Source organism: Octopus sinensis, linkage group LG21 (genome assembly GCF_006345805.1).
Source record: "Octopus sinensis linkage group LG21, ASM634580v1, whole genome shotgun sequence".
In the NCBI taxonomy this organism is placed as follows: Eukaryota; Metazoa; Mollusca; class Cephalopoda; order Octopoda; family Octopodidae; genus Octopus; species Octopus sinensis.
The window spans coordinates 6,694,081-6,713,864 of record NC_043017.1 but is presented as its reverse complement, the minus strand read 5'-3'; the positions used below and the strand labels follow the sequence as shown (position 1 = coordinate 6,713,864).

General features: G+C 38.2%; 1 protein-coding gene and 1 long non-coding RNA gene across 3 annotated transcripts in view; both read right to left on the bottom strand.

The window, feature by feature from the left end:
* Positions 1 to 1,397: 1,397 nt before the first annotated feature.
* Positions 1,398 to 2,197, bottom strand: LOC118767410. Its single transcript, XR_005003332.1, has 2 exons — positions 1,593 to 2,197; positions 1,398 to 1,561 (listed from the first exon to the last, which is right to left on the bottom strand). It is a non-coding gene; the product is annotated as an uncharacterized LOC118767410 (long non-coding RNA).
* A 7,496-nt stretch (positions 2,198 to 9,693) lies between these two features.
* The window catches only part of LOC115222920 (tubby protein homolog), a 127,624-nt gene continuing 117,533 nt past the window's right edge, over positions 9,694 to 19,784 (bottom strand). For both annotated transcript variants that reach the window (XM_029793312.2, XM_036511949.1), the window contains exons 11-13: positions 15,746 to 15,833; positions 12,170 to 12,253; positions 9,694 to 9,978 (exon numbers count right to left, since the gene is read on the bottom strand). In XM_029793312.2, the coding sequence (XP_029649172.1) occupies positions 9,845 to 9,978; positions 12,170 to 12,253; positions 15,746 to 15,833 (306 nt within the window). In that variant the 3' untranslated portion in view covers positions 9,694 to 9,844. The remainder of the gene's footprint in view (positions 9,979 to 12,169; positions 12,254 to 15,745; positions 15,834 to 19,784) is intronic.

Genomic DNA, 19,784 nt, shown 5'->3' with positions numbered 1-19,784 from the left:
TGATCCAACTTCTGATAATTTATCTCCGGATATTGCATCACTATCAGTGTATGGGCCATAGCAGGCCCGTAGTAGGGTTTTCATTCATTGCAGTAGAGGTGACCACTCGGGAGAGGTGGACAGAGGAAGGGGGGGACGGAAAGAGGGGAAGGGGAGGAGGAGAGAAGATATGGGAGTGGAAAGAGAACAACAGAAATGATGCACCATTCAATGCTCTGACCAACGCAAAGAGCTTCTCATCCGATATCATCCGACACACATCTCGCATCTCATGTCTGCCAGTGCTCTCACCAAGGTTTGTTGATCACGTTATACAAACTAGTTTTCGTACAATTATAATTGCAATATTAAAAAAAAATAGAAAAAGATAATTACCATAATAATAATAATTATAATAATGATGATGAGGATAATAATAATAATAATAGTAATAATAATAATAAGGATGATAATGATGATAATAATAAAGACAAAAACATTATTTTTTTAAATGGTCAACCATTTTGATATATGTATATATATATATATATATATATATATATATATATATATATATATATATATATATATAATATATATATATATTTATATTCACCAAAATTTTCTTCTTTTCTCTCTTTACATGTACATTATATATATATATTATATGTGTGTGTGTTTAATCTGTATATATGTGTATGTATACATATTTATGTGTATGTGTGTGTGTGTATGCATGTATATATATTATATATATACTCACATATATGTATGTATAGTCAGTTGAAGCCAATGTCAATGGGTACATATCCTTTTCTTTACTGAAAGCATAACATAATCCTTCAACAGGTGTCATTCTACTCAAACACGGCCATCTGATGAATTGTGTGGCTTTTCATGTGAGGAAACTACAATTAGCCTTTATCGTTAGTTTCCAACCAAATCAAAGTACTCTACTTTTAAATTGTACAGTGTCTTATTTGTTTCTTTCATTACTACCATCAACATGTGTGCATATATTTTATATATATTATGTATACCATGTATATATATATATAAATATATTGCATACATAATGTATGTGTGTGTGTCTATACCATGTATATATTATTCATATTTGTGTATATGAATGTGTATATATTTTATCTGTTTATTCATTTATACTTATATATTTTTCAGCATATATATGTGTATATCACATATACATTACGTATATAATATATATATGTGTGTGTATTCAGTTTTTGTTTTTAGCTGACCCCAGATTAACACATATCATATCGCATTGAAATGATAAAAGATCAATGTGGTGAGCAGGGTTGGAGAGGAGAACAACAGTGACCTTACCTGACCTGATATAGCTTCACCTAATCTCACTTTATATAAGTAAAAAAAAAATTTACAAAGAAATTTAAAAATAAAACAATGTTGAAACAGTTTTAATATAATCAGAATTACAATGGGGAAGTGGGGCCTTACCCTAAGAACCCTACTTCAGGTTTTTCCTTCTATTCTATAAATATCTTTCACTGGCCATGCTGTGGAGAATTTTGTAGTCAAAGCAATCAAACCCATACTTCTACTTTTTTTTTAAAGCACTGAATTTATTCCACCAGTTGCTTTTGCTGATATGCTAGCTTACGGGGATGTAAACACACCAACACCAGTTGTCAGGTGGTACACATACAGAAACACGCATATATATATATATACACATATATGATGGACTTCTTTTGGTTTCCACCCTCCAAATCCACTCACAAGGATTCGGCTGGCACAAAGCTATAACAGATGCTTGCTCAAGGTGCCATGCAGTGGGACTGAACCCCGGAACCATGTGGTTGGGAAGCATATGTCTTACCGCACAGCCTTGTAGTAATTTTCATTGTGATGATGATGATGATGATGACGACAGTATCAATGAAGAAATCACCAATGAAACCTAGAGAAAACTTCTTCCTCATTAAAAGAATACTAATGGTAATAAATCCTTCCTTTTAAATATAGGGCAAGGGGCCTGAAATTAGGGGGCAGGGGACTAATTGATTACTTGTTTGTCCATGGACAAGATATCTCAATGTATTTGAATGATCCTGAATGGTTTTGCTGATTCGGCCTGCACACTGCCTTACATGGAAGGAATAATAATAATTGTTTCAAAACCATATATACATATGTGAATATATACATCAGCTCTGTCTGGCCCCCGTATTGGTGGCACGTAAAAGCACCATCTGTTCGTGGCCATTTGCCAGCTCTGTCTGGCACCTGTGCGGGTGGCACGTAAAAAGCACCCACTACACTCACAGAGTGGTTGGCGTTAGGAAGGGCATCCAGCCGTAGAAACACTGCCAGATCTGACTGGGCCTGATGAAGCCTTCCAGCTTCACAGACCCCAGTTGAACCGTCCAACCCATGCTAGCATGGAAAATGGATGCTAAATGATGATGATGACACGCACATATATATATATGCTCATATAAATACACACTCACACGCATACATACAGATGTATATATGCACATATGTATTTATAGTTGCATGCAGCTTATGTCTGCACATATACTTCAACAACCTTTAACAGTGGGAAGCACTCTAACATCCATAGCAATCTAACACACATTAACATACTGACACATATATACACTCACTCAGGAAAACATTGCGATTGGTTAGTGCTTGCATATCCTGTTAGTGTTACAAGTGCATACGTCAGATACAAAAGTATAACTGATATGTGCACAATATATATATATATATATGCTCATGTTGTTACATATATATCTATATATATGCATATGTGATTGTATAAATATATATATAAATTTTTTTTTCCACTCCAGGCACAAGGCCTGAAATTTTTGGGGAGGGGGCCAGTCAATTAGACTGGGACCAGTATGTAACTGGTACTTAATTTATTGACCCTGAAAGGCAAAGCCGGCCTTGACGGAATTTGAACTCAGAATGCAAAGACAGACGACATATATGTGCACATGGTCTCATATATATATATATATATATATGTATATGTATACATTCTTTTACTTGTTTCAGCCATTTGACTGCAGTCATGCTGGAGTACTGCCTTTAGTCGAACAAATTGACCCCAGGACTTATTCCTTGTAAGCCTAGTACTTATTCTATTGGTCGCTTTTGCCAAACCGCTAAATTTCAGGAGCATAAACACACCAACATTGGTGAGTGGACAAACCACAAACCCACATACATGTATATATATGTGTGTATATATATGTGTGTGTATATATATATATAATATATATATATGTGTGTATATATATATATATATATATATATATATATATATACAATGGACTTCTTTCAGTTTCCATCTATCAGATCCACTCACAAGGCTTTGGTCGGCCCGAGGCTATAGTAGAAGACACTTACCGAAGGTGCCATGCAGTGGGACTGAACCTGGAACCATATATATATATATATATATGACATGTAATTTTGTGGTTAAAAAGGTTTACTTCACAACCTGGTGGTTTTAAGTTCAGTCCAACTATAAATACATGTGTATATACAAAAATATATGTATATACATTTGTATGTATGCGTGTGAGTGTGGATCTGTATGAACGTATATATATATATATATATATATGTATGTATGTACATGTGTGTGTATGTATATATACACACATGTATATATGTTTTTGAAACAATTATTATCATTATTCCTTCCATGTAAAGCAGTGAGCTGGCAGAATCAGTGCACAGGATGAAATGCTTAGCGCTATTTCACCCATCGTTATGTTCTGAGTTCAAATTCTGCCAAGGTCAATTTTGCCTTTCATCCTTTCAGGGTCGAAAAATTAAGTACCAGTGAAACTCTGGGGTCGATGTAATCAATTAGCCCCCTTCCTCACAAAATTTTAGGCCTTGTGTCTATAGTAGAAAGGATTATTATTTCTTCCATCTCTTGACATTTTAAGTTCACATCCTGACCTGGCCAATTTTATCTTTTAGCCTTCTAGGGTTGATAAAATAAAATACCAGCTATGTACAGGTATTGAAGGTATCTGCTAACACTCTCCCCTCAAAACTGCCGGCCTTGTGCTGAAACTGGAAACGATAATAATTATATAACAAAAGCACCCAGCGAGCGCAAACCTCCACCAAGGCAACAGTACCATCCTCTCAACAATTGGCCGGAGATGGTTTTTAAAATGAGAATATCTGAAAGAAACTCAACTGCTCTCACAAACGGGAATACTAAAAATAAACCCAACCACCCACAAAAATTAAATTAAAAAAAAATAGAAAAATAGTCCAGAATCCTTGTCCGGGTACTGGGTCAATCCCAAAACCTAATCAGTTCATGCCAGTCATGAGGCCAAACATCCCTGAAGGTTTCATCCGTATCCATCCAAAAGTTTTTGAGATTTTTAAAATGAGAATATCTGAAATAAACTCGACTGCTCTCATCCATTTTCTATGCTGGAATGGGTTGGACGGTTTGACAAGAACTGGCAAGTCAGAGGACTATTCCAAGCTCTGCTGTCTGCTTTGGCATGGTATCTAGGGTTGGATGCCCTTCCTAATGCCAACCACTTTACAAAGTCTACTTGGTACTTTTTATATGGCACCAGCAACAGCAAGGTCACCAAGTGACGTCAACGGTGGGGAGTAGTATTGAGGGACAGAAAAGGTGTCTTGCATTAGAAGAGAGATATTGCTATCTTGGATGAAGAAGGGGAAAGAGAGGAGAGAAAGATGAAGATGTGACATAAATATACCATATTTTTGGCATACAAGTCAATGTAGCAGATAGAGAAAATGAAAGTAGGCCTCACGGAGGCGTGGTAGGTGAGTTCCTTTTGTGTGTTGGGCCTCACGGACGCGATGACCAAGGCCTTTGGCATTATGTTGTGTTTGAGAAGAAGACCCATCAAGCTGAGGAAAATCTCAGTCATGGCAGATACTGGTGTGACGCAAATGGCACCCGTGATGGTGGCATATAAAAGCACTCATTACACTATCGGAGTGATTGGCATTAAAAAGAGCATCCAGCCGTAGAAAACCATGCCAAATCAGAGTGGAGCCTGGCCAAACCATCTGACCCATGCCAGCATGGACAATGGACATTAACTGATGATGTAATGTAAACAGTCAAACGTCATCACATTTCCAAAACCCTGCTTTACATTTCAAATGGAATTTTCAGTCCTCCAAGGTTGTCTTGGCATATAAGTCGACCTACCATTTTTTTTTTGCAGCTGTAAATTTTGGTTTGAAAAACTGAACTTTTAAGCTTGTATTATTTTAATTCTCTAATGAATAGCTAACAGGAGATACTGTAAATGTTTTTATACATGTAGACATCAAGAAGGGCATCCAGCCATAGAAACCAAGTGAAAAGCAGACAGGAGCCTGGTACATCTCCTTGGTTTAACAGTTCCAGTCAAACTGTCTAACCCAGTGGATCTTGACCAGGATCCATGTGGCCCCTGAAAGTCCATGTAAAATTTTTGGGGGTCCACGCAAAAAATAGTAAATTGGGGATCCACAATACTATTTTAAGGGCCTCTGAGAAAATTTTGCTTTAGATGTATGTTTGGTATGTATTGCAAGAAACAGCTAGGTTTCTTTCTGTGTAGGTCAAACTATGTAAAATGTTAGATTTTTATATAGTTCTATCAACTCAACTTAGTGTGTGCAAAAGAAGATAGGAAATTTGAAAGAAATTTCTATAAAACTAATTTTTAAATATTGAATGGCTATGAGGGTCCATCAGAATAAAACAGCAATCAAAGGGGTCCACGTAACGAAATAATAAGTTGGGGATTCACTATACTATTTTAAGGGCCTCTGACAAAATTTTGCTTTAGATGTATGTATTGGTGATGTATTGCAAGAAACAACCAGGTTTATTTACATAATTCAATCTACACAAGTTAATGTGTGGGAAACAAGAGAGGAGGTTTGAAAGAAGTACCCATAACACTAGTTTTTAAACATTGAATAGCTGTTGGAGTCCACCCAGAATAAAGTAGTAATCAAAGGGGTTCATAGATAAAATATGGTTGAAAATCCCTAGTCTAACCCATGCCAGCATTGAAAACAAAAACTAAATGATGATGGTGATACCCATGTAACTCCTATTGGTAAAGGAACATATGTAATACAGAATAAATAATAGCAAAAATTTCCCAGTTTCTGGTTTTAACAGATTCATGCTTTTGATACTTGAATGGGCATATTTATAAAATATACCATGCATCTTAAAAGGCTCTTTAAACAGAACAGAGCCTAAAAGATTACTTGAAGATACATGCCATATTTTATAAATGTGCCAATTTAAAGTATCATAAAAGCATGGAACTATCAGTAGCTCTTTCAGTTGTGTATTTAAATTGATATTTATCTCTCACTGGATGGAATACTGCTTTTTCTTGATTCTCCCTCTATTGGATCTGTAAACTATATATATATATATCTTCCAAAATGTAAAAGTAAGACATTTTGGTTTTTTGCTGAGATTTTTCTTGAGAAAACATTCTTTGTGGTAATGGCGATTTGACATCTATGTTTAGCATATAGGTTGTCCACTTTAGTGGTCAGTCCTCTTAAGTTTGTATGTTTAAACAATTTTTAATCTTCGGATTTTTTAAAATATGCCAAGCCACTGGTTTTAATTGATTAATATCAATTTCTACCCTTATTTAATTTTACATATACATATATATATATATATATATATGTATATATACATATATATATATATATACATATATATTTATACATAGATAGATAGATATACATACATACATTTATATACATATTTATCTAGTTTCAGCTCAATGGCTGAGGCCATGCTGGGGCACCACCAACCGGTGTAGTGTTGTTACACCTTCATTAATCCTCCTTTAATAATTGGCATTTGGAGAAAGAGGGAGTTTGATGCTGCTGCCCTCATTCCTGCTTCCTACCTTGAAGTTGGCTCATTTGGGACTCTTATCAATAGAAGATCCAATTTACTTTTGAAGACATCTCTATCCATACTATAAAGGTCTCTCAGCTCCTTTGGTGGAAATATTGAAGAGCTGTGGGCCCTTGAATCCCAAGCTATTGCAGCACCTGGTCCTGTGTTTTGACAGCAGAGAAGGGATCTTAGATTCTCAGCAATGGCACCCTGTCCTGGAATTTGTCTTTTATCTTTTACATGCTTCAGTCTTTTGACTGAGGCCATGATGGGGCACCACATTGAAGGGATTTAGTTGAACAAATTGACCCTTGGACTTATTATTTTTTTAAAGCTTAGTAATTATTCTGTTGGTCTCTTATGCTGAACTGCTAAGTCATGGGGATGCAAACAGATCAGCACCAGTTCTCAAATGGTGGTGCGGTACTTACACACACATAGATTTATACAAGCATATGTGTACATATATTATATATACATATACACACACATACATACATGCATATATATATATATATATTATATATATATATATATATACATATGACGGGCTTCTTTCAGTTTCTGTCTACCAAATCCATTCACAAGGCTTTGGTTGAGCTGAAGCTATAGCAGAAGACACTTGCCCAAGGTACCACACAGTGGGACTGAACCCAGAACCATGTGGCTGGAAAACAAGCTTCTTACCACACAGCCACGTTTGCACCTATTTGTATAACTTTCAATGCCAAAATTTGGGACAGACCCTTCCAGGATCATTCAGATTTATATCGCAGCATATCTGTCTTGCCTTCATTATTTAAACCTCGCACATCCATTTACTACATTCAGTCAACTTACCAGGCAGCCACTGCATTCGACAACATTTCACTAAACGTAATCACATTCAGGTGGTTCAGTAAACCATCGGGGCCATTAAGTGATCCTTATTTTCAAATACACGGTTGTTCCTTAAATGTAACTACTTGTGTATGAACGATGTACCAGTAAAAGGGTCAAGATCCACATTGTTATATTACAAAATTTGGTGAACCCAACATGTTGCAAACAAATTCTTTGATATGTATATAATATGATTTTCTTACCTCTGTGGCATAATATCCAAAATACTATACATGTGGGTGAGTATGTATATGTATATGTGTGTGTATATATATATAATATATGTATATATATATTGTGTAAATCCGTGATTTGTTTTGATTCTCTGCTTGTATTTAGTGCTTAACTGGTGTTTGTGGACGTCAGAAGCATGGCTAGGTAAATGTCAAACAATGAGAATGTGTGCTCAACATGCTACAAACATCCAAAATGGAGACGAACACTATTCCTCCGTGTGGTCGGGTTGAAAAATTGTTGAAATATTAAGATATATATATTTCTTAAACCTGAAACCAATGGTAGCTTTAATACACAAATAAAGAAATTCTATCCACCAATGCAGTGTTGAGCACTTGTTCACAATGTTAAACATTTACACACACACACATATATACATGTATGTATGTGTGTGTGTTTGTGTGTGTGTGTGTATATATATATATATATATGTATATATATGTATAAATATATGTGTGAATTTGCATTTTTGAATGTGAGACAATGAAGATACAGACGTGTTTGAGCTTGACCTTTGTCACTAAAGATTTTCATTCCCACAATTCCTAATTAGTTCTTCATGCTTAATTAGGAACATTAAAGTCCCTAAATTCATCGATCCATTAACATTTTGAGGCCTTCACACTCCCATTACAATAACCCTTTGTACTAAAGGCACAAGGGCCTGAAATTTTCGGGGTAGGAGACTAGTGCTTCCTTGGTGCTTCATTTATCGACCCCGGAAGGAAGAAAGGCAAAGTTGACCTTGGCGGAATTTGAACTCAGAACGTAATGACAGATGAAATGTTGCTAAGCATTTTGCCCAGCATGCTAGCGATTCTGCCAGCGGGCCACCCTCATTCTCATTTTTATAATAAAGCGCCAGTGACAACAACATACCATTTACATGCTTTGCGTTAAAATTACAAGGAATCATAGGAAAGTTACTAAGAATCTTACAACTTTAAGTCTGGAAGATTTGGTAATTTTATGTGTGTACAAGACAGTATTTATTAGCAACATGTTATCCTGATAATGGGGCGGTGTAAGTCTTGTTATCCTGATAATGGGGCGGTGTAAGTCTTAGCACGTTAATGGATGAATGGATTTAGGAACGAATGTCTTTGCACCACACCAAAACTGAACTAACAAAAAAAAAAATTAAAAATCAACCTTCAACAGTGTTGTATTTTTGGTATTTATATACATGTGTGTGTGTGTGTGTGTGTGTGTGTATGCATACACATATATACGATTTATGGCATTAAGATCACGACAGAGTCAGTTTGCAAAAATGGTCCTTCCAGAATGTATCTCTCTAAACGCTCAAGTTCATACCAAGAATCTTGCAAAACTAATACAAAAACAAAATATCAAATATATGTGTGTGTGTGTGCGTGCGTGAATGTAAATATGTATGATGTATGTATATACACATATAGCTATGTACAGAAAGGTAGATAAGTAGACAGATATAAATGCACACACACACACATGAGCACACCTACATATATATATGTATATATATTATATATATATATATATATATATATATATAATATATATACAAACATACATGCACATACACACACACACATATATATATATATATACACACACACATACATGCACATACACACATAGATATAGATATATATATATATATATGTATTTATTTAATTTATTTACAAAAAAAAAAGCCAAACGACAAACAAACCAAACCATGCCCACCCTTCCCCAACAAACAGAATTTACAAACCCTTACTGAATTCATAAACCCGAAATGTTTGGTTGTGTTGATATGTACGTCTGTTAAATTTATTCACAAGCCAATTTACTGTCGAAGCTACTAAGGGCAATACCAAATGCCTGTAGAGGGCAGCACGGGTATTGGAAGTCCATGGTGAAAACATCCTCGGCAACACGGCCAAACTGCATCACAATATAGTCAACTGGAAAGAGAGAAAGAAATAGATAAGTACATAGATATATAGGTAAATAGGTAGGTAGGTAGACATCATCATCATCATCATGATCAACAGCACCATCACCACCACCACCACCACCACCACAACCACAACCATCATCATCATCATCGTTTGATGTCCATTCTTTACGCTGGTATGGGTTGGATGGTTTGACAGAAGCTGGCAAGCCAGAGAGCTATTGTCTGTTTTTGCATGGTTTCTATGGCTGTATGCCCTTCCTAATGCCAAACACTTTACAGAGTGGACTGGGTGCTTTTTACATGACACCAGCACTGTCGATGTTTGCTTTGGCATGGTTTTACAGCTGGATGCCCTTCCTAATGCCAATGACTTAACAGGAGTGTACTAGGTGCCTGATGCCCTTCCTAATGTCAACCACTTTACAGAAGAATGGACTGGGGGCTCTTCATGTGGCACCAGCACTGACAATGTCTGCGTTGGCACAGTTTTACATCAGGATGCCCTTCCTAATGCCAATGACTTAACAGGAGTGTACCAGGTGCTTTTGATGTGGCACTAGTACCAACAGGGTCACCAAGTAATTTGTCAGATGAAGAGCTCTCATTTGGGAGAGGAAGTGGAACCAAGAAAAGTGGTTTTGTGCCAGGTAAGAGATTAGAGTATAATAGAGTGATGGAGACAGGTATCTTAATATACAGGAGATAGAGTTCAACAGGAGCTGGCAAGTCAGGGAACTGCACCAGGCTCCAGTCTGTTTTGGTTTGGTTTCCACAGCTCGATGCTCTTCCTAATGCCAACCACTTCACAGAGTGTATTGGGTATTTTTTTTATATGTGGCACCAACACCAGTGGGGTCACCAAGTCACTAGCAAGACAAGACGAAGTCCCTTCAATTGGGTTGGGAGAAATGAGGGATGTGGCTTTGTAAAGCTGGGGTTCTCAACCATTCTTTTATCTATGGACTCCTTTGATTACTATTTTATTCTGGTGGACACCCATAGCCATTCGATGTTTAAAAACTAGATTTATAGAAACTTCTTTCAAAATTCCCATTGTGTTTTTCACACATTCCTTTGGGTAGTTTGAACTGTGTAAAATGTTAGAGAACGAAACCAAGCTGTTTCTTGCAATACAACACCAACACATACATCTAAAGCCAAATTTGTTCAGGGGTTCTTAAAATACTATTGTGGATCCCTAATTTGTTGTGTGGATCCCTAATTTGTTGCGTGGATCCCCAAAAATCTTATATGTCCCTAAGGGTTCATATGGTCCCTTGTTGAGAATCACTGCTACAGTCTAGAGCTGGCCAAAGTTTTGTAAGTGGATTTGGTAAACAGAAACCACAAGGAGTCTGTTGTATATATATAATATATATATATATATATAGAGAGAGAGAGAGAGAGAGAGAGAGAGAATGGTTGTATGCTGTCAATTTAACATGACAGTAGGGGATGGCTTCGACACATTTTTTCCTGTGTCCTTATATGTTTACGAAGGGGAGACAAACACCCCCAGCAAATATATAAGGACACAGGAAAAAATGTGTCGAAGCCATCAGGAAGCGTCGATGCTTCCTAGGGCTAAACAGCAGTGGTGTAATCCCCTACTGTCACGATAAATTGACAGTATACAACCATTCTATCGCCCCACCACCGTACATATCTCTATGAGATATTTAGAAATTTGATATTTCTGATATATATATATATAGATATATATATATATTTACATATACACACACACACACACACACACACATATATATATATATATATATATATATATACATTGTTTAAGCAAACGTTAAACGATGATGATGATGATATATATATATATATATATATGCATGATGGTTGCACAACAAGAGAAATGAAAAAAGAGAAAAAAAGATCCCAAAAGACAGGGTGCGCCACCTTTAAAAAAAGATCTGAAACAACTTAGGATCACCTGGAAAGATGCTGGAAACTGGAGTTATTGATGTCTTGCTGTCCGATGTATGGATCCACTGTAAGGAAGGACCCCTAAAACTAAGACTATGACCAAATGACCTGGGGAATGATTGGGTCATAGTGCACATCTAGGAGACCCTTAATGTGAAGCAAGTTAGTGTAGTGGGGTTGGGGGTTGGGATCTCCTCCCAGAAGACCATTCAAGGTGGGCATGCCAAGATTCAAGTCTTAGAAATACTTACTGTCATTATCGTGAACTATCTGGAAATTTTTTACAGAGGCTTGTGTAACTCTTCCATGGAAATTCAAGACGTAAGATTGGGTTTCTGCAAGTAGAAGAGAACCGTAAACTGTAACAATGGAACAAGAATGGAATGATATTGAAGAAGAGCAAAATGGCAAAATGATGATGTTGGTGATGATGATGCTAAGAATGATGATGGTGATGACAATGCTAATGATGCTAATGATGATGATGTATTTCTTTACTACCCACAAGGGGCTAAACACAGAAGGGACAAACAAGGACAGACAAACGGATTAAGTCGATTACATCGACCTCAGTGCGTAACTGGTACTTAATTTATTGACCCCGAAAGGATGAAAGGCAAAGTCGACCTCGGCATAATTTGAACTCAGAACGTAACGACAGACGAAATACAGCTATGCATTTCGCCCGGCGTGCTAACGATTCTGCCAGCTCACTGCCTTTTGATGATGATGATAATGATGATGCTATAAGTGATGAATAGTGTTGATGATGATGATGACAACAATGATGATGCAGAAATTAACATTCTTAAGAGGTCAGGGAGTGGACTGCGATAGGGGTAGGTGGAGAGACTAACACAGTTCGGACTTGAAGTGTTTTTCTTTTTTTTTTTTAGGAAAGTGGGTCATCAGCTTTACCGATAGAGATGAGATGAGATCAAAGTCATAAAAATTATCGATAAAAGCAAGGACAAAGTTATTGATATTAAATATCGCACATGTGAGACATCTGTAAGTCCTATCTGATAAGTGGTGGGCGTGTGTGAGGTATTTAAAAACAGAGACAAAAATCTGATGGGTCAGAGGTCATTGAAACTCCCAAAACCTGACAAGACTGAGGTCACCAAAACAGTCCCCTCTGTCACAAGTCCCCAATAACCGGGCCATAGACAAATTGGTGCAGAAATCGTTTGGTAACAGATTGCATAGAAAAGAATAAATTCTAAATTTTTCATTGTTAGTTTATTGACTCTTGGCGCATGCGTGGCTGTGTGGTAAGAAGCTTGCTTGCCAATCACATGGTTCTGGGTTCAGTCCCACTGTGAGACACCTTGGGCAAGTGTCTTCTACTATACCCTTGGGCCAACGAAATCCTTGAGAGTGGATTTGGTATATGGAAATTGAAAGAAGCCTGTCGCATATATATATATGTGTGTGTGTGTGTGTGTGTGTGTGTGTGTATGTCTCTGTCCCCCGCCTCCGCCCATTATCACTTGACAACTGGCATTGGTGTATTTACGTCCCAGTAACTTAGCAATTTGGCAAAAAGAACTGACAGGATAAGTACTAGGCTTACAAAGAATAAGTCCTACAGCTCCAGCATGGCCACAATCAAATGACCGAAACAAGTAACAAGAAAGAAAAAAAGAAGGAATAAAAGACCATTGCTGCTTGCAGTGTGTCTTTGTATTATATATGTATCATATAACCTAATGTGCCATAAAGAAAGAAGCCCTGTGATGGTGCCATATAAAACGCACCTATGCTGGTGCCACGTATAAAGCACTCATGCTAGTCATCATCATCATCATCATCGTTTAATGTCCACCTTACATGCTGGCATGGGCTGGATGGTTTGACAGGAGCTGACCAGGCAGGGGCCTGCACCAGACTTCTGTGTCTGTTTAGGCATGAGTGTTTTATGGCCAGATGCCCATCCTAACACCAACCTCCCTGCAGGGTGGGCTGAGAGCTTTTTACATGGCACCAGCACAGGTGTTACATAAAAAAGCACCCATGCTGGTGCCACGTAAAAACCAGCTGTGCTGGCACCACATAAAAGCACCTGTGCTGGTGTCACATAAAGAACACCCCTGCTGGTGCCACGTAAAAAGCACCCCTGTTGGTGCCACGTAAAAAGCAGCTTTTCTGATGCCATGTAAAAGGCAGCCATTCTGGTGCCATATAAAGAGCATCCCTGCTGGTGCCATGTAAAAGGCACCCATTCTGGTGCCACATAAAGAGCACCCCTGCTGGTGCCACGTAAAAAGTAGCCATGCTGGTGCCATGTAAAAGGCACCCATTCTGGTTCCACATAAAGAGCATCCCTGCTGGTGCCATGTAAAAGGCACCCATTCTGGTGCCACATAAAAGCACCCGTGTTGGTGCCATGTAAAAAGCACCCATTCTGGTGTCACATAAAGAGCACCCCTGCTGGTGCCACGTAAAAAGCAGCTATGCTGGTGCCACGTAAAAAGCAACCATTCTGGTGCCACATAAAGAGCATCCCTGCTGGTGCCATGTAAAAAATACCCATTCTGGTGCCACATAAAGAGAAGCCATGCTGGTGCCACATAAAAAGCACCCGAGCTGGTGCTATGTATAAAGCAACCAGTACCCTCTGTTGAGTGGTTGGCATTAGAAAAGGTATCCAGCCAGAGAAACCATGCTGAAACAGGCAATCAGTACCTGGTGCAACTCTCTGACTTGACAGTGCCAGCCAAACCGTCCAACCCATGCCAGCATGGAAAATGGAAGTAAGATGATGATGATGATGATGATGTGTATTATAAATGTAATCCTTAAATCCTATGTTATATGCACTTCGTTGTTATTTGTTGTGCATGTGGTTCCCTGGTTCATGGGAAAGTTGCACTGCATGAAACTAGTCTGTGGAGCAAAGAGAATTGGAGAGTGCTGCCCTAGGTCACCAAAATGGTTCCCTGGCTCGGGGGATCAGGGGACTCCAACTACCAGGCTATTTATTGACCAGTGCCAGGATGCACGAGAAAGAAGAGATCTTAAAATTCTATCTCTATTTTATTGACTATCTAGTCTGCAGGTTTTCTCTTTGCATTATACACATGCATTATACACACACACACACACACTCACACACACACAAACATGCATACATACAGGGTGTCCATAAATTATCTTTATAACTTCCACACTTCAGATGATAATGGTAATTTATGGACATCCTGAGTGGGTGTGTGTATTTATATATGTATGTGTGTGTATATACATACACACACACACACATATAAATATATATATACATATATATACATACATATATATATACATATTATATATATGTAATATAATACATATATAGATATATATATACATATATATATTATATGTATATGTATATGTAATATATATATATATAACATATATATATATATAAACATATTATATATATATAATATATATATCTATCTATCTATCTATAATATATATATATATATATATATATAGTATGTATATATATGTAATATATACACACAACACACACACCACACACACATATATATATATATAATATATATATATTATATATATATACACATATATAAATATGTATGTATATGGTTGAGTGTCTGTGTTGTCCACCAACATCACTTGACAACAGATGCTGGTGTGTTTATGTTTCCCGTAACTTAGTAGTTCGGCAAAAAGGACCGATAGAATAAGTACTAGGCTTACAAGGAATAAGTCTGGGGGTTGATTTGTTCGACTAAAGGCGGTGCTCCAGCATGGCCACAGTCAAATAACTAAAACGAATAAAAGAAAGTCAGAAAAATAAAAAGTAAACCAACCTTCGTTCCAGACAGGCGTCTTATTGTGTAATTCCAGCATATTGTCCATGGTTTTACGTTTCCATCGCTCTATTAGACCATCATGTTCCTGGAGATTGGTAAACGCAAATGGTCAGAAAAATATGAAGGAAAGGCGGGGAGAGATATATATAAGGAAGTAGAGAGAAAAGGAAGTCAGGTTTGTTAGTAAAAGGCTGATAGAGAGGGGGAGAGAGAGAGAGAAAGGGAGAAGAAATATTGAAATACACAAGAAAGAAAATGAGAAAACTAGAAAACTGTGATGTTTCTCTATCCGTTTCATTTTTATGTTCATTAACTCCTCCTGGGCCACTGGTGCAAGGACAACGAAATTGAAACACCTTATTCTCCTGAAATAAAGTTGTTGCCCACCCCTCAGGGGTTGCAGTCTTGCAAACTGCACGTCGACTGCACAAGCGCTGGTGGCACTCAAAAAGGACCCAGTACATGTTGTAAAGAGGTTGACATTAGGGAGGGCATCAAGCTATAGAAACCCTGCCAAAGTAGACACTGGGGCAGGATGCTGCCTTTGGGCTCATCAGACCCTGTCAAACCATCCAACCTGTGCAGGCATGGAACATGGCTATATAACGTATAGATCGCTAGCAGTGGTTTGCCCTTAGGCAGGTCCAGCACTCTCCATAAACCTGTGAGGGCCCGTACCCTTTCCTGTTGCCGTTAAATAGGTAACTGCAACTTCGGCTAGCATGACAATACGATTACAGGTAAGTCTATCCCCATCAATTCGCTGTGATGAAAGTTTATCAAGCAAATATATCCATAGTATCTTACCATTAATAATTAAAAAGTATTTAATTGAAAAAAATCCCAAAAAACTAAAAAAAAAAAAACCCGGTGAATTTATGATGGGGAACTTACTGGACATGGACTTGTGATGAATTTTAGAGTGGTTTCCCTATTGCCTTCTATAAACAGGTGAGATTTGAACCCAGATAGCCGGAAGATAGACTGTAAATAATTTTTGCAGGTATTCCAAGAATTCTACCACTCTCTAGAACACTGTTCATTACAACCATTTTATTTATTTTTTGAATGGTTTTAACCAGAGACGGTGCAACAGCATCTATGATATTATTCAGGGTCCATGACACTGATGAGAGGAAAATACTCTTAAACCAGCAGACACTCGGTCCTAATGCTTGCAATAAAGTAGGGCACACACACACACACATATACACACAATCACAAGCTGCAACATACACAGAGAAACACAGAAGTATACATGGTGCCACACACACACGAACACAAAGTGCAACACACACACATACACACAAGTGTATGTGGTGCCATCCTCACACAGACACACACACACACACCAAGTGCTACTCAAACACACACACACACACCAAGTGCTACTCAAACACACACACACACACCAAGTGCTACTCAAACACACACACACACACCAAGTGCTACTCAAACACACACACACACCAAGTGCTACTCAAACACACACACACACACCAAGTGCTACTCAAACACACACACACACACACCAAGTGCTACTCAAACACACACACACACACCAAGTGCTACTCAAACACACACACACACACCAAGTGCTACTCAAACACACACACACACACGGTGTACCAAAGACATTATATTGGTTTAAAGAACTGAATTCAGTTCCTTACTCCAAACAACTAAAGTCAATGGGGAGGGGGGGGGAGGGCTAAAGAAACCGATACATTAAACAAAAGACCAAGTCTTCAGCAGTGCCACAAGTAGTCACATGGTTCTATGGCACCGTGGCAGGACAGTTTTTTTACATTTTATTTTCAGCACTGCAAGTGCAACCGAACACAAACCGGACGAGCTAATGCGCAGTTCTTTTGTTTTTTATTGTTTTGTGTCTCTTTTCCTAAATTTGTTTCAATCGCACATCATAGCGGAAAGATCAAAGTTTACCTTGTTAATATGGTGTGACAGCAGCAGAAATTAGGGCAAAAACGATAATAACAACGATGATAATAACAATAATAATTAGTAATCATGACGACAATAATAATCATAATGAGATTTTAGATAAAAAGCTGTGTCCTTCGTAAGATAAGTGCACGCAGTAAACATATTAGGGAATGGCGTAAAAAGTAATCTAAGACATAGATCAGGTTGATTATTAACTTAATTATTTAATTATTCATTATTATTAGCACCTCCCCCTATTGGGAGTTTTAATTGTTATTTACATTTCGTTGTCATCCTGCTTTTGTACACGGACCTTTTTCAAATGGACAAAACCCTTTGTAATTTTCGTCCTGTGTTTTGTCCCTTTACGTTTTAATTGATTTTTTTTAGCCCTTGTGGCCAATAAATGAACGAATTATTATTATTATTATTCTTTTATCTTTATCTTTTAGTTGTTTCAGTCATTTGACTGCGGCCATGCTGGAGCACCGCCTTTAATCGAGCAACTCAACCCCAGGACTTATTCTTTGTAAGCCCAGTACTTTTTCTATCGGTCTCTTTTGCTGAACCGCTAAGTAACGGGGACATAAACACACCCACATCGGTTGTCAAGCAATGCTAGGGGGACAAACACAGACGCACAAACACACACACACACACACACATATATATATATATATATATATATATATACATATATATAACGGGCTTCTTTCAGTTTCCGTCTACCAAATCCACTCACAAGGCTTTGGTTGGCCCGAGGCTATAATAGAAGACACTTGCCCAAGGTGCCACACAGTGGGAGTGAACCCGGAACCAGGTGGTTGGTAAACAAGCTACTTACCACACAGCCACTCCTGCGCCTATTATTATTATTATTGTTATTCTTATTACTTCTGCCTTAGTGAAGGCGGAGGTATTGTTTTCAGTCGTGTTTGTTTGTTTGTCCGTGGACAAGATACCTCAAGAACCGCTGGATGGATTCTGATGAGAGAGATGGTGGCAAAGTGTGGGGCATACTCACAAGAGACGGGGTCAGAATATAAATTGGATGGTTGAGTAAAGGTAGGGAGAGAGATATAGATGGTGGTAAGTGCCAGGGTATAGCCTCGGGGTTTGAACATCATGACATAAGTGGCAGGGTATTGTGAGGAAGTGTGATTAGAGAGTGCAGAGGCGGGGAAGTGTCGAAAGCCTGGGCGTATATAGAGTAGGGGGGAGGGCAATTGGATAGCAATGATACAGAGGAACATGACCATGAGGACTGGATTGGGGAGTGAGAGGTAGGCATGGTGTGTGGAGGAGGAAATGTGAGGAAGAGTAGAGATGTAGATTGGTTTGTTGGGGTAGGGTGAGTGAAAAGTTTTCTTGTTATGTGTGGGTGGAACACACAGGTTAGGGGGGTGGGGCTAGTGGATAGGAATGATGAAGTGAGACAGGGCATGTGGGTGGAACACACAGGTTAGGGGGGTGGGGCTAGTGGATAGGAATGATGAAGTGAGACAGGGCATGTGGGTGGAACACTCAGGTTGGGGCTACCAGATAACAATGATACAGTGAGACAGGCGGTGAGCTGGCAGAAACGTTAGCACGCCGGGCGAAATGCTAAGTGATATTTCATCTGTCTCTATGTTCAGAGTTCAAATTCCGCCGAGGTTGACTTTGCCTTTCATCCTTTCGGGGTCGATTAAATAAGTACCAGTTACGCACTGGGGTCGATATAATCGACTTAATCCGTTTGTCCCTTCTGTGTTTAGCCCCTTGTGGGTAGTAAAGAAATAGATACAGTGAGACAGGTCTAAGAGGGCAGGACTTGGGAGTGGGAGGTAAGTGTAGTGCATGAAGTGGAAATGCGAGGAAGAGAAGAGAATTAGAGATGTAGTTTGGTTTGATGTGGTAGAGTTTGTGAGAAGTTTTCTTGTTGAATGTGGGTGGAACACACAGCGCTTCTATGTAATGAAATTATACTGGACTTTAGTGCATTGTTAGTCATGTTTGTACTCACTGATAACAATCCTTTCTACTCTAGGTACAAGGCCTGAAATTTGGTGGAAGGGCACTTGTTGATTACATCGACTCCAATGTACCA